This window comes from Nansenia antarctica, assembly GCF_963989245.1.
Source record: "Nansenia antarctica genome assembly, chromosome: 10".
NCBI classification, from domain to species: Eukaryota; Metazoa; Chordata; class Actinopteri; order Argentiniformes; family Microstomatidae; genus Nansenia; species Nansenia antarctica.
The window spans coordinates 13,197,379-13,214,126 of NC_137680.1; the positions used below are offsets into that span (position 1 = coordinate 13,197,379).

Sequence of the window (16,748 nt, forward strand, 5' to 3'; positions counted from 1 at the left end):
ATGACAGGAAGGATGGGTGAGAGAGAGAAGGGATGACATGCGGTACATGGTCAGGGCTTAATCCACTACGCCACCTAAGCGCCCCAGTTAATTACCATGTTAACGCTAGACTAGCAACACTGGGAACACTGATATCCACACTGTTCTTCTTGAGGCACAATCACAATGTCTTTGGGCTAATGCAATTAAATCTTAAGCAAATCCAGAGGTTGTGTTTTTAAATGTTATTTAACATCTATCTAACCAGGTAAGACCCTTGAGGTTAGAAACCTCTTTTTCGAGGGTGACCTAGCATTCTATTTGTAAAGAAAAAGATGTGCAATTTCTATATGCAATGTTTCGGTGAACCAGCAGTCCTTCTACTTTTATAGCACAGTGTCTTCTGACACACACACACTATAAACTACATCACATAAAACGCTTGATGTTCTTTCCCCCCCCCTCAATAACCACCAATTAGAGTTGAACAGAGAGAAAAGAGAATCCTTACCCCCTGCAGCTTGAATTGTGACCTACTGGGGTTAGTGCTCCATGTAAATATAGAGCCTAATGACATAGCATAGATGCTCAGTCAGTGCATAGATGCTATTATCCCCTCTCAACCCAACCAGAGGTCATCTCTGCTGCCACGCCCCAGGGAGCGGCCGCTTCCCCACCGTGGTTAGAGGGCCCTGCTTTGGCCCTGACCAAAATGACAGACATTACTTTATCTTTAATTTTGTCCGGTGGTTTGAGGTCGGTGAGCTCTGAGAATCTTCGCCGAAGCTTAACATGGGGTTGGCTGATACTTGTTGATTAGTGGCATTGTTGTAAATGGTTTAGCGTTCGTGTCGCTGTGTCTGTTTATTTGGTTCCCTTTTGATGCCCCAAGCCACAGCTTCCTCTCACTGTGGACCGCAAGAACTTCATGATAGGTCGTGTTAAACAGTATGAGGCTTGCGGTACTATGTATGTTAGTTCTTAGTAATAGTGAGGGCAGTGAGGGTTTTGCCATGAAGACGAAAGCAGCACAAGCTATTGTTCTCCAGTCTAAAACCAGCTCTACTGTATTGATTTACTGTAATCTGTACTTCAGTTCCCACAACACATCTGTTGACCAGATCCGACTATACTGTATAGAGAAGAATGAACATATGTGAAATACTCAAGGCAAACACAGACATGTTTCACCCTGCATGGCACATGCTGTTTCAACTGTATTTGCCCTCACTGACTGATGGCTGCATGGCACACAACATATTGAAATAGTTTGAAACATATTGGCCAAAATGTATATCTTTCCATTGGTCGATCGCTCCATGTCTTCTATTTGATCTCATATGGTGCTGGTCATGCCATGAGGGATACATTATGTTCGGTGCTGGTAAATGCTGCTTTGAAATGCATTTTCAGAAATGTTCTGATGGTTTTAGGTTTTTACACCTACACATAATAAAACTTAGACAGACCCAAAGGCAAGAGGCCATAATATGTATGTGGTCCAGGCTGTTGCTTTCACTTTCATGCACACACCATTCTAACCTCTAAAAAGGGCTATATTGTTCTCTCATCATGGCAGGATGTTACATACTGTGAACTTACACTAAACAAGCATGTGACTGAAAGTCTATACGGTAGATGTGCTTTGGATCTGCAGACTGCCTTCCTGTCCTGATCCATTCATAGACTTATCCTATACACATAGGGGTAGCATATCCCTGTATAGGAGCTACACACATCATACTGCACTGGACATTACACTGGATAGACCAGGCAGGGGAGGCTGGTGGAGGTAGAAGGATCAATGTAATGCATGGAATTGAAGGACTAATGGTATCCAACACTTGCCTCGACCAGCCTCTCCTGAGACAGGGATATGCGTATGAGACCACGGGGTGAACCCCACCCTAGTCTGTACTGTCAATCACACACTAACACATGATAGGCCAACTTAAGAAAGTTAATGAAACACACCCAGCCTACACTTGGGAGCATTCACCATATCCCTTCCACCAGCTTATCTCTTTCTCATCAAATCTCGTCATACTGAGAAATGCGGCAGCACGGTAAGGTGCTGTTTCAGCACGCTGCTCTAATGAGAGAGAAAGGTCGAATACCAACTGAAGCTGAGGGAGTTGACTGCAGAAGTCAGTGGTGTGTGTGGGAGCGTGTGTGTGTGTGTGTATGGAGAAGTGCTTCAACAAGTATGTGCCGTGGTTACGTTTTCCAGACTCTTTCCAGGGAAACCTTTAAGTATAACTTACACTCTCCCATGGAGCTACACCCGACGGAAGATGCCTAAATCAAACTATGAGATAACTTGAGGGTCAACTCAACTGCAAAATCACATACACCACAACTGAACACAGAAAGGGTTTGCTGAACCTTGTTCATCCCTAGCCTGGCTCCGGATCTGTGTGAGCGCTAGCCAACTGCTAAAGCGCACCCCCCACTAAGGTTCATCTCTAGTCTACGGCCAGAGACGTGGTTGGAGATCTTTGATCAGGGAGGGTCAGAGCAGGCTGTCTATGGCCTGTAGTACGGTTCTATTCCCAACCATCTTTTCATGTGTGAGTGCATCTGGTTTGGCCAGGCCTTGTTGTGTGTGTGTGTGTGTGAGTGTGTGTGATAGAGCTCTCTCAGGCCTTGGAGGACATGTGGAGAGAGACGCACACTTTGTTCCCAGCAACACGGCGGTCCTCCTGAAACATCCAGTCTTCATCACTCAGTTGCGGAGTGTTCAACCCCAGTCTGGGGTCATGTGTACTCTCCTATATCAGATGGCAGATTCATGAACAGGTCAGGTAGAAGTGGAAGTGGAAGAGACTAGAATAATCTGTGTGTGGTCCACATTGTTCATCAGCGATCGTTTATCTTTACCATCAATCATCACACATGCCCATTAATACATGGAACAAAGAAACAAGGCCAGTGTACCACAGCAATGTTTATTGTATAATTTCCTTACAAACAGGTCCATTATTTTTAGTACAGTTAAGTTCATATATCAAATAAAATACAGATTAGAAAGGCAAGGACACACGTTTCAATCTGAGTCGTAGCAAACAGGGAGCGGCAGAGAGACATTTAATTTGCAACAGCATTCTAACCATACAAATAGAATTCTCATCCTATCATTCTAACAGAGCACCCATACAATACCAATAGAATCTAGACTAATATTAGTGTGAAAGTGGAACTGTGTTGACAACGGAAGTGCAGGGAGGTAATTCCATCAACGTCGCTAAGGGCCAGTTTATACCGCAAGCGTCAATCTCAGCAGCACGTGTGTGTTTCATTTCGGCGCCCCTGTTAACGGGTTAGATAGATAGACTTTATTTGTCATTGCTACAGTACAGGTACCAAACAACGAAATTTAGGAGGGGAGGCTCCCCTGGTGTTTAGGAAAGGAAAAAGAAACACATTTTAGAAAAAGCATAGATGCATAAAGGGCAGCCATACGTCTTGCGAGACATCAAAATTAGCCTGGATTTTCCTTTAGCGACTTTGATGGAATACCCCACTGGGGAGCATGTAGAATAGATTGAAAAAGGACTGTCACAGGTCACCTTGGCCCTGTTTGAATACTCTTAACATGTATTCTTCATTCCTCCCTTCCTTCAATATCACTAATCAGACATGACTGGATTGGTGCAAGCACTGCAGTGGAAAAGCTTGCTCTGTCCAATCCAATCATGTTTGGTCAGTGATTACATCATGGAAGGATGCATATTTTTTAGTATGAAGTATTCGAACAGGGGCATTGATCCCTCCATGTATACAATAGGCTCACTAAACCAGGAGTAACAGCCTGTGCTTGCCGCACGGAGAGGACAGGAGACACTGGTGGGATAGCGGTGCCTGACTGGCTGGTGGACTGTGTCTTTTCCTGGATGCTGCCCAATGATGAGATGGAGAGCCAGAGAAGGTTCAGGTCCACTATAAGAGATATGGCTCTCTGAAAAGGAGGAGTTTAGTATGTCAGTTCAGCAGAGGGGTGTGGGGGGGGGCACAAGCTGGATGGAGGGGCACAAGCTGGGTGGAGGGAAGGGGAGGAGGGGAGAGGAGGAGAAGGGAAAGTTCAGTATGTCAGTCCAGATCTTGCTTGAGCAAAAGTTGGATGCAAGGAAAGAGGGGGGGGGGGGTGTAGAAGGAGTGAGCAAGAGGAGAGAGGAGAGGGAGAGAGCAGAGGAAGTAGAGGGGAGGAATGTCCGCAGCATTCCCGCCTCCTTTTCAGTCCCTTTTTGACAACTAGTGCTCAAACCGACACAGGCAATTAACCCCGGAATAAACACAGTGGACTGAGACAAATCTCATTTCACAGTGAATTACTCGTCAAATCTGCAGCACATAAAATCTAATCATGGCAATACGAAACTATAAAACAATTACAGCATGAGGTTAGAGAAACATATTTGAATTCAAGAAAGCACATCCATAACTTCTGAATGGGGTTGTTTGAGGTTGAGGATAAACACAAACAGCATCGTATAAGATAATGGTTCTGACCGTAAGATTTACAATGTGTTCAATCAAGCTACAAAGAGCGAATAAACATCTGATACAAGCAGCTGGAGACTGAGGTCATTGTACTGTCCTATATGAGTCTGTGTGGGGCAGACGGCCGTCTCACCTGTTGGATCAAAAGTTGATCAACTTCTTGATGGCCTCGAAGCACTTCCACTTGTCGGGGATGTAGAAGGGTTCAAAGATATGAGGGAAGGGCGTGTCATAGCCACACACCCTGGAGATGGGAGCCTCCAAGTTCAGGAAACACTCCTCCTAAAGGGGGAGGGGGGGGCGGGACGGAGAGGGGCGGGACAGAGAGAATAAATTCAGGGGTGTTCAGGGGTCATCCTCCTCGACATGACAGCCCTGCCTCAGGCACTCAGCAGACGTTCAGTCACTCACATTGCTTAACCCTGAACATTTACTGTACTTTGTGTTATATGCCTGACTGGGAGAGGGGGATTCAGACAGTATATAATAGCATTGCTGTAGTAAGCCACCGTAACACTTGAAATGAACGATAGCTAAATAAAAAATTATTGGATCAAGCTAAAAAGCTAGGCAATGGATTTGAGGCAGAGACTGATTGAGATCGAGGCCAACCTGGCTTATTCAATCTGTTTGTGGCTGGCCAATGCAACCACGGGACAGCTGGCCGATGCCCTGAGCATTTGGCTGAAATGTAAAACAAGCCATCAGTCATGTCTCCGTTAGCTTTTGACCGCCTCCCACTGTGTGTGAGCAGGGCATGGGGGAACAGATTGAATAGAGTTGGCCAATACACTTCACAGGAGGGGGGGGGCTGTCACTGAGCCACACACGCACACACACACACTCATACTCTCTCTCTCACACTCTCTCTCTCTCTATCACGCACACACTCATACTCTCTCTCTCACACTCTCTCTCTCTCTCTATCACGCATGCACGCACAATTGACAGTACAGATTAAATGTGATCTTCTCGTAGCCCTCCCATCAAAAACAAGCTCGAACGAAAAAACAAGTCACGGCAAGGCAGGTTTATTTGTATAGCACATACAACAGGGGCAATTCAAAGTGCTTTACTTACAGCATAAACAAATACAAGTGGAGAACAGTAAGTTAAGGTGACAAGAATAGATAGAAGAATAGATAGAAGAAAAAAAAATAGATAAACATTTAATAAGATAATAGATAATAAATAAAAAGACATAGATAAAAGTGTTATGTCTTTCAGAGAGATAAGATTTCACACAGAGAAGCAGAGTGGTAGGGTGTGTGTCTCCCCTTTTTCTCTGAAAATGAATAAACTCACTTTTCCCCCTGTTCATCAAAAAAAAAAAAAAAAATCTGCACCTTGTATAAGTAGATTATCACAGGTAGTGGCTGCACATTATGAATACCTCAAGACGTCAGCCCCGACCTTGATATCTTAATGACTATGGTCAATGACAGGTCATTATTACTGCATCTGTATTTAGCCGCTAGTCATTGAACTTGAGAACTCCAAACACAGAAGCGTCAGTCATTTGGCTTATCGCACAATAGGGTCTTTTGACCTTTTGACCTCTCCTCTCCTCTGAGTACAGCAGCAGCAGCAAACAGGACGGATAGACCTCTGAAGACCCTCTGGAAGTAGACCCTCCCAGATTACAAACTAGTTCAGCGCATTTGCATGTTGCCTAGTGTGTTTTTAATGTCCTACAAAACATCTGGCGGAGGTTGTTTGAGTACATCATGCTTGATGAGAATCTGTCTGAGAATGTCTGTCATGGGCTGTAAAAACACAACAGGAGGGGTGGGGGGGAGAGAGAGAGAGAGAGAGAGAGAGAGGGAGAGAGAGAGAGAGGGAGAGAGAGAGGGAGAGAGAGAGGTAGAGAGAGAGAGAGAGAGAGAGAGAGAGAGAGAGAGAAAGAGAGATAGAGAGAGATAGAGAGAGAGAGGGAGAGAGAGAGAGAGAGAGAGGGAGAGAGCAGAGATAGAGAGAGAGAGAGAGAGAGAGGGAGAGAGCAGAGATAGAGAGAGAGAGAGAGAGAGGGAGAGAGAGAGCAGAGATAGAGAGAGAGAGAGAGCAGAGAGAGAGAGAGATAGAGAGAGAGAGAGCAGAGAGAGAGGGCAGAGAGAGAGAGACAGAGAGAGAGAGAGAGAGAGAGAGAGGGCAGAGATAGATGGATGGATGTGAAGTGGGACAATTATTTGCCTTGTAATAGATGTATAAGTATACAGTATTATTAAAGCCTCATTTGATTCATTCTATTTTACCTTTCCTGCACTCATTAAGCACAGACTCAACAATTCTTTGCACATAGTGATAACAGATAACAGACTGAAGCTCAGCTTCTACCCCAGGGCCATCCAGGCCCTGAACACAGCAAAGACCTAGGTTCTGGGCCCTGGACAGTCTGGACGGATTGATGGTAGCTGCTGGATTGAAAAAATCAGGTGTAGTGCTGAGGCACAAATGTGTACATTTCAAGCCTGCAAACTGCGACACTTTAAATGAATGTGCAATAACACTATGTGCAATATGACAACCCTAGTCGTTTTATCTGTACAGTATAGTATAGTGGATAGTGTACATAGCCTTTATTTATGTAAACCAGCTCCTTTCCCTTCTTTTTTTTATTTTTTTCTTTCCTAGCACCAGGGGAGCCACCCCTCCCAAATTTCGTTGTTTGGTACCTGTACTATATCAATGACAATAAAGACCATTCATAATTACATTGGAGTCAGATTTCAATATTAGTCATGCCTTGTCTCTGCCAAACATTCCAGTGGAAAATTATTATAATTGTTCTACAAATTGATAGATGGATAGAGGGATAGAGAGAGAGAAAAAGGCTACAGATGCGAGTCATGCTCTGTTCCGCCTCCCGGGACTGTGCCAGGGCCGCCGGGCCTCTCCAGCTATAGGTCTCAGGATGCGCTGGTTTACATAAGGGATTACACAGGCGGAGGTAACCCACTCCAGGTCATAAAAGAGTTTACAGTACCAGGATACAGACATACATTTACGTGATTACTACTCCTGTAAAATGGTGGTCGTAAAATGGTTCTTGAAATCGTTTTACCAGCGTTTTTACAGATTTACAAGTAAGTAGAGGCACGGATATCATGGGATGTAGAGGTCTGTATGAGTTTAGGGTTGTGTGTGTGTGTGTGTGTGTTTAGGGCTGTGTGTCTACCTCCCTATGTCTATCCGTGGGAGCGATTGAGAACCAACCAGGGGAGAGACAGGAACCTGAGGAGGATCCAGACAGCTGCGTGCCCTGGCCCATGCTGGGCTTCCCCTATGTAGGCAGCCATCCTCTTGGCAGCTGGGGGCCATTCCCCACTCACCCCACCACTGGCAGCCTGCTCCGCTTGGTTAATTAGAACTGATTAGGCTTAATGGCTGCATGTCGTTTAGTGTCAGCAAAAAAAAGAAAAAACCTGCCTCCCCTGCCTCCCTCAACACCCCAAACAAAAACTTTTCCTGGCGAACTCCTCTGCTCCAACAGGCCATGGGAGAGCAACCTGCCGCGTGCAGGGTGTATTTGAGTTCATGTATACAGCATCCGTTATACCACAACTCGGGGTGCCCGTATGGAGGGATGCAAATTCTAGCGAGTAGCCAATAAAACACTTCTCCTACTGGCATGATAATAGAAGACAACAGGCACACACTTGTGTAGAGAGGGCCTGAAGCCAAGCCGGACGCAAAGCTGCCTAGCTGCTTCTTGGACCTGACTGAGAGTAAGAAGCCTTTTATGGACACGTCAGGATGGATCTGTCCATTCAGGTCTGCATTTTTGTAGAAAGACGTACAACGTGGAATATAAATCATACAGATGGCCCTTTACTGTTCTCTCTGTATATTCTACCCCTCGGCAATATTATCTGTAACCATGGTGTACATTTTGCACTGTCATGCAGATGACACTCAAGATAGATAGAGGTATTGATTAGATGATCACCCGAATTTCATTTCACATGTTTCCTGAAAGGAGCCGAGCTTACATGTCTGCTTTTTGTTTAATTTAAAATTGGTTGTGAAGCCTTTAAATAAATACTTGTAATGTAATCTCTCACTGTGTAGGTTACTTATCTGGGGTGAAAAACTACATTGTCAAGCATCATAAATATATACAACCTTCTGCATCAACAGCTGAAGCAACTTCTTTCCATGCCGTCTCTTTTTTTCTTATCTCTTTATGATGCTTAATCTGTGGTGCTACAATGTCAGGAACCAAAGCCTAAGACGTTTTACTCTCTTACACTCAACCTCCACAATGAGTTTGCAGTTATCCATCCTTGATGAGCGTTCCGAGATAATTACTGTTTTTTTCCCCTCTTGTTAAGAGAGAGACTTGTTTAGACATGGAGAGGCTGTGTGGCTGCTCTAACCCGTTAACAGAGGTACAGGTCGGCGGTGTGGCCCAAGCTGCTTAACTTTTTTTTGCCAGGAGTGGCATAAAGTCACCCAACAGCAATAAGAAAGACTGGTGGAGAGCTGAAAAGCTATGATTGAAAATCAGGGTTTTTCCCACCAAAGAATGCTTTCTGAGCTCTTCCTGAGTTAAAACATTATTATACAACAGTTAGTTCCGACCAAGTAATTTGATTGGACATGAGGCATTCCATGAGTGCCGATATACAGTTGAACTTGTTTTCTTTGCATTATTTGAGGTCTAAAAACACTGCGTCTTTTTTGTTATTTTGACCAGTTGTCACTTTCTGCAAATAAATGCTCTAAATGACAATATTTCTATTTGGAATTTGAAAGAAATATTGTCAGTAATTTATAGAATAAAAGAAAAATGTTATAATGTTAAATATTTTACTCAAACACATACTGTACCTATAAATAGTAAAAACTGATAATTTTGCAGTGGTCTTAATTTTCCCCAGAGCTGTACATGGGGTTTTATGAATTAATAAACGTGTTAATTAGCTGCTACTGGAGTTCCTATTGAAATAGCTCAATATACCAAAGTAACAAGTAGAACAAGTAACAAGCTTTTTAGCAACAAAGAACCCTACACTCAGCTCACCAGTTACCAGAACACAGAGTCCAGTTCCCAGGTCCATATTTACTGTCATTTCATCCTCCTGATGGAGGTCCATCAGTGTCCAGGACACAAGCACAAAAGAGAGTCCCAAACTCTCTCTCTACAGGCTACAGGCCTGAATCCCAACTGTCATCTCCTCTAACACACTTACTGGAAAAGGAGAGAGAACACAGAGAGAGAGAGAGAGAGAGAGAGAGAGAGAGAGAGAGAGAGAGAGACAGAGGGAGAGAGAGAGAGAGAGAGAGAGAGAGAGAGAGAGAGAGAGAGAGAGAGAGACAGAGAGACAGAGAGACAGAGAGACAGAGGGAGAAACAGAGGGAGAGATAGACAGAGACCGAAAGACAGAGATAAAAAAGTGAGTGTGTAGGAGGGAGAGGTACGGGAGGAAAGTACAGTGCAGTTTCTCACCAGCACAGCTGGACAGAGACAGAGAGCGGCCACACAGCTCAAATTTCACTGAAATCGCTGTTTATCTTTCTGCAAGTGCATCATTATATGCAATGTAGTTAAATGCCAGAATAACAATATGGCGACATGGCAGGACAACTGCGGGGACTGGACTGCGTCTTGGAACGAGGCACGATGTAAAAATATGGTCCGACGGGGCTTAAGATTTGCAGTTGTGCGTATTTTGCCTCCTGTCACACAGAGACACTTTGTCAAGCGACAGCCACTGATTGGGGAGTGTAGTCACTACAGACTAGTGACAAGGAAATGCCAATATCACAGGCCATGCCGGCCAAAAATGAAAAAATCTTATTGTGGCCTAGAAGGGCCAATCCCTCTAACCTTGAAGGACTGATGCTAAACGAGGACAAGCCAGGGAGGACTAGTCTACAAGGACTAGTCTTAGAGGATGAGTCTAACAGGAGTAGTCTAAAAGGACTAGTCTTAGAGGATGAGTCTAACAGGAGTAGTCTAAAAGGACTAGTCTTAGAGGATGAGTCTAACAGGAGTAGTCTAAAAGGACTAGTCTTAGAGGATGAGTCTAACAGGAGTAGTCTAACAGGAGTAGTCTAAAAGGACTAGTCTTAGAGGATGAGTCTAAGAGGACTAGTCTAATATGACTAGTCTAAATGTCACTGTCAATTATACAACGGTTAACCTAGATCCGGCAACTCTGACTAGCACAACCTGATTTGCAAAAAGGTGCAATCCAGCCATACTCAAATGACGACAGACAACAGAAAAACCTCTTTACTGTTCTTTTCTGAATGATCACTTGCGCACAATGTGACGAGAACAATTTCTCCCTTCCTAGGCTTATCTCCCCAAAAATATTAAACATTCTCCATGGAAAATGCAATAGCGAAATTATTTGACTTGGCTTGATCCATCAGCTGCATGATTTGTGAACTGCACCAGCGCAGAGGACCCATTTCCCAGCTGCGCCTTTTGTGCCTTTGACCGCAGCACAGCCGTGCTCAAACAACGATATAGCACACCCTCTCGTGTGTTGTGTAGCAAGGACAAGCCGCATAATGGTCTTACTGGGTTTCATATGCAACACAAAGATATCAGTTGCTTGGCAAGATGTCGCTAGCACGACATGGAAAAGCAATGGAAAAAAAGAAACCAAAGCCGCCGTTTTGATCTCTCGTCACAGTTTAATCGGAATCTTCTCCGCCTAACTTTCGTCTCTCCAGCAACACACAACACTCGACTTTCTGCTCTGAAGTTGTGTCAGCAGTGGGCTATAGATCTATCATATCAGAACTCTTATTTGACTGGATTTACAAATAATTAATAAGCCATTGACTTGACAAAGTCAGTTTTTTCTTTTCGAGGCCAGGGCCACTCGACCAATCAACCAGCAGGAAGATGACATAAGCTCAGAGGAATACCCTCTCTTGGTTCCAGCCAAGCCTGCACGACTAATACTCACTCTAGGCTAACTCCACCAGTCTGCATAAACAGGGCTTTGAAGAGGGCTTTGTGGAGCCTCTGATGGAGGGAAACAGGGGGGGCAGCCATGGTTTAACAGTGGAAGAGCACTCAAGAGAAACAGCCAGCGAGGAAACAAACACACACACACACACACACACACACACACACACTTCTTCAAAACAGCCTGCCAGGCAACCAGAGTTCTGGTTCTGACTTGGAAGGCATTTATGGCGGAGAAACACGAGCCTTCATCCTCGACCAACACCAACTGGGCCTGAATGGAGCCAATGGGGCTTTGATGTTGGGCCCGGAGCAGAGCAGTACCACAGCTCAGTGGTAAGAACTGGGTTGTACTTAGATTCTGGACGATTCGCTTGATTCAAATGACACACTAATAAAGTCAAGCACTACTCAGGGTAGGAGGAGGAGCAAGGAGGGTGAACGAGGATCAAGCATTCCAACGTGGCTGGCAACTGTGGTAGGTCTCCAGCGAAGCTTATGAGACCAGAAGCACTGTATAATCTGGGTCTGGTTGTACACAGTGGGAAGGACGCGTTACGCAGTATGAACTGTACATGACATCACACATCACTGCTGTGTCGAATGGAACCATGTTAAAACGTTTAAAAACACGTTGTCGATAATGGGTTTCGGGATTGGTGTTGTTTTCCAGGCTCTGGGGGTACACAAACAGCCTGCTGGTGTGTGGTAGTGATAACTGCCTGCACTGTGTAAATAATCACATCGCAGTATGGGAGGGAGGAAGCGGCTCAACCCTCTGTGTCCCTGAGGACCATTCAGACAGACAGGGGACTGACGGACGTCCCATCAGTCTCCCCTATTTCGAAGTCAGCGCCGGAGATCTGAGGAGAGGTCAGCCAATGGCACGTCACCTTGTTCCAGGGCAAACGGTGACGCAGCGCCTACGCAGTCAATCCAGAAAGCGGAAACTTATATCCAACCCTATCCAAACAGAGCAAAACAGTAAAGCTAATACGTCAGTGGAAGCTGATACTCTCTCACAGCCCTGAGGTAGCTGGACCTGACCTGGTAGTCCCTTAGTAGTGGCCTTCGTCTGCAGTAATAATAGGCTGTCTAATAGACTAAACACACAGTGGCTATCAGACTATGCTATCAGACCGCTCTAATCAGAGGTCTCCCTTCTCCCGCGGCCCCGCCCTAGCCTGGGCCCCTGAGACACATATTCCAGGGGGGTGGTGTGATCCTCTACCATTACCCAAAGAGTGCACTTGTTCTCATTCCCTCTACACCTCTCCCCTTTGTGATTTTCTAAGAAATAGGATCAAAACTCCCTTCGGCTGATAAATAAACCAGCTATAAAATGCAGGGGGGGGGGGTTAACACTTATTCACCCTGGGGAGAAAATTGGAACGTCGCCCTGGCCGAGCCCTTTACTGGACTCTGGGTTGGTGCTGACCCGGGTCTGACTCTCTGATCTACATCGTGTTGTTCCCGGTGTTGTTGTTATTGTTACTGTAGTTCCTAGTGTTCCAGTGTCGACCCACAGTGGTTCAACAGTTCAACACCTTCCTTCTAAAAGCTCTATTTTTAGACCCCTTTTTTCCTGTTCCGTTGCCGTTATCAGCACGGAACCCGACACCACATCCCCGTTATTTTCCGTGTGAGTCACCATGGTGACCATGGCGGCCTCGACCTCGCCACCCCTCTGCCATCTGGACCGGAGGGCAACAGGTGGCCTCCAGAGTCAGCGGCATTATCACGTTTCCACGGGAACCTGGCCATGAGAGCGTGAGTCGTGATCTTGAGTGGGGGAGAGTTGGGCGGGGGGGCACGACAATGTGACGCAGACAGGTTTGTATACCTGGAAAGACTTGAGCCGTGGGACTGTTGTATGCATTATCGAAATTGCATGTTTACCAAGAGGAAAGCCTTTCTAGTCAACAGTGTTTTACAGTCCCAATATCACCATGTTCCGGAACACTGTCGCCTGCCAAGCCATGAATATCATCCAATACTGGCTTGAACAAAACATTTTAAATCACACTGTCCAAATGTCAAAGACTATTACACACGATACAATCTAGATGATAAATCGACAGTACTGCTCTCAACATGTGTATTCACCAAATGACATGCCCCGTCAAAACACACATAAAACATGTGAAAAGGCACATGACTCATACATGACCATTAAACCTTTCAGCACACATCTGGGCTGGAAAGACAACAGCGGATGAATGACAGGGTGGGGGGGGGAGGGGGGATGAGTCATCCTCGAACCTCATCTCAGCGCTCCACTGTTGACACAGACGGACAGGCCTCCACTTGAGGTAACGCAAACAGCACATTTCCTCATAGCTGGATGTCTTTGGCTTTCTCCAGCCAACTAGGGGAAGGGAGGTAGGAGAGCCACGGGTGACACCTCCCATGAGGTCAAAGGTTATACAGTAACCACACATGAATAGGCCAGAGAGACGAGAGATTGACTGTGGTCGACGGCTCACGCCTCCCTCACTCCCTAACAAGGGAGAATACCGGCAGCACATACTGTTCATCATCTCACCATCTCACCTCGTTAGGACAGAAGCAGGGGGAAGGAGAAAGGGGACATGTTTCACAAGTGTATCACACAAGGGGACATGTAACACACAAATCATTTTACATAAAAATGTTTGCCATTTAGCAGACACTTTATCCAAAGCGACTTACAACAAATATATTTGTCTAAGTAGGTGGATGATCTAACCGTCAGTCATAGCAAGAAAAAGTAATCTGTGCTAGGGTCAGGGGCCATTCATAGTCATAATGCTAGAATATGTTTTGTTGTTGTTTTAATTATTTACAGTAGAGAAACTCTGCAGGGGGATAGAGGGGATGAAGAGGTCCTCAGAGGGAAATCATGTTGTGTGACTCATGCCAACTCATGCCACTGTCTTACAGAGCTGCTTGAAAGTATGTGAACACCTTGTGCAATTATAGATTTTTTTTGTTTTTACCATGAAATCTTTATTTAATCAGAAGCCGTCTTTTTTATCTGACATAACAGGTTTATATTGACCAATTCCATACATTGGTTTAGAGGAAATCGTGCGTGTAGTAGAAAAACTCAATTATAAAGAAATTAGTGCAGGTGTAAAACTAAGTGAACCCTAAATTGCATTGGTTAAATCAAGTAGGTAAGTAGAATTAGGTGAGTAAATAATTGGGTACCAAATGAACCAATCAAAGGAGAGATCTTTAGGAAAGAGTTTGGGCGGGACTCTGATAAATAGAGATAGTGGTCAGTTTTGTGTTATCCATACAGGTGAATGCAAAACACACCATGCCGAGAGGAAAGGAGATCTCAGAGGACATCAGGAAGAGGTTAGTGAGAGCACATCAGTCTGGGGAAGGCTAAGAAATCACCTCAACAAGATTCAAGCACCATCAGTCCACTGTGAGGGAAATCATTTACAAATGGGGAGCATTAACATGACAGCAACTCGGCCTAGAAGTGGACACCCCCAAAAAAAGAATCAGGCAAAAGCCAAGCCGAACATAATATCTAGAGATTTGCAGATCTCCCTTGCTGCATCTCAGGTAACTGTGCATGTTTCAACAATAAGAAGATTCTTGAAGATCTGGACAATCTTGAAGGTTTCTGGAAGTCCGTTCTACATTTACATTTTTGGAATTTAGCAGACGCTTTATTCCAAAGCGACTTACAATCAATACATTTGACTAAGCAAGTGAATCATCAATTCACCAGTCGTAGCAGGAAGAGTAATCTAGCTTAGGTCAGGGGCCATTGGCAGTCGTCGTCATAGAAGAACAGAGATTTTTTTTTAATGTTTTAAAAGGGGGGGGGGGGGTAGAAATCTTAGGAGACACAGTATAGGGGGAAGCAGGTGTCTCAGGAGACTCAGTGCTGGGGGGTAGTAGATGTCTCAGGATGAGCAGTTAAGGTGTAGCCTGAAGAGATGGGTCTTCAGTCTCCGGCGGAAGTTGGGGAGTGAGTCTGCAGTTCTGACAGCCGTGGGAAGCTCATTCCACCAGCCGGGAGCTAGTGTAGTGAAGAGACGTTCTCTGGACAGATGAGTCCAAAATGTACCTTTTTGGTCATAATCAAAACCACCATGTTTGGCAAAAACCCAACACTGCCTACCACCAAAATAATCTTATCCCAACAGTCAAGCGTGGGACTGTCAAGATCTGGGACTGCTTTTCCTCTTCTGGACCTGGACGGGAACCATGAATTCTGAGGTATACCAGGAGATTCTTGAACAAAACGTCAAACCATCAGTTAAGGAGCTAAAGCTGGGCTGAAAATGGATCTTCCAACAAGACAACGACCCAAAGCATTCAAGCAAAACTAAAGAATGGCTCAGGAGAAAGAAAATGTGTGTTTTGGATTGGCCATGTCAAAGTTCTGACATAAATCCTACCAGGATGCTGTGGCAGGACCTGAAGCAGTTCATGGCAGACACACCTCAAACCTCACTCAATTGGCTACGTTCTGTAAGGAGCAGTGGACAAACATCCATCAAAACAGATGTCAGAGACTGATTAGTGGATATGCGAGACATTTACTCCAAGTTATTGCTGCTAATGGAGGTGCCACAAGCTACTGACTGAAGAGGTTCACATATTTTTGTACATGAAATCGAAGTTTTTGTTAAATAAACCACTTTCATTAAATAAACAATGAAAATATATATCTTTTTTGTTTGTTTCTGTCCTTTATATAGAATGTCTTTATTACCAATTGGGGTTTGGATACATATTTTAGACAAAAATAATGACCATCCCTGTAGGGTTCACAAACTTTCAAGCAGCACTGTATATCACCTCCGGCGGTAACGTATGTCCTTGGTTACGCTGCAGTTCTTGTTGATGACCACCAGGAGATCATTTTAGATCATTTCAGGCGATCATTTGCATCCCAGTGGGTTTTAATCTTAGTCACCATAATTTCAAATACTTTTCCACTAAATGAACTTATTTGGCTGTCTTGGTCATGATCTCATGATCTCCAGCTGAGTCTCTTCACAGCATCGAGCCATCGAGTCTGGGAAGCTGCTAGACCAGACTAGACCTCCGCTTTAACCCTGCGTGCCTCAGACCCCAAATGAATGTACTGTACTTTCATTAAAGGGACACTTTACCATTGCTGTTTTCACATTATGTAGACACTGGTATGATACTGGATAATATGAATATGAGGTTAATACATGGTGAAAGGTCGCTTTAATTGTAACTCTTGCTCCTGTTAATCCTATGAGACATTCTAACCGAGTCTCATATGAGTATGACTGACACATCTGTGAGTGCCTGTTAAGCTCTCATTTATTGCCTCTTACCTGGACATGTATCAGTTACA

General features: G+C 44.7%; 1 protein-coding gene across 1 annotated transcript in view; it reads right to left on the reverse strand.

Annotated features, from left to right (window-relative positions):
* Positions 1 to 2,913: 2,913 nt before the first annotated feature.
* bckdhb (branched chain keto acid dehydrogenase E1 subunit beta) overlaps positions 2,914 to 16,748 on the reverse strand; it is a 45,703-nt gene continuing 31,868 nt past the window's right edge. The window contains exons 10-11 of the mRNA XM_080540876.1: positions 4,613 to 4,761; positions 2,914 to 3,937 (exon numbers count right to left, since the gene is read on the reverse strand). Of these exons, the coding sequence (XP_080397002.1) occupies positions 4,621 to 4,761 (141 nt within the window). The 3' untranslated portion in view covers positions 2,914 to 3,937; positions 4,613 to 4,620. The remainder of the gene's footprint in view (positions 3,938 to 4,612; positions 4,762 to 16,748) is intronic.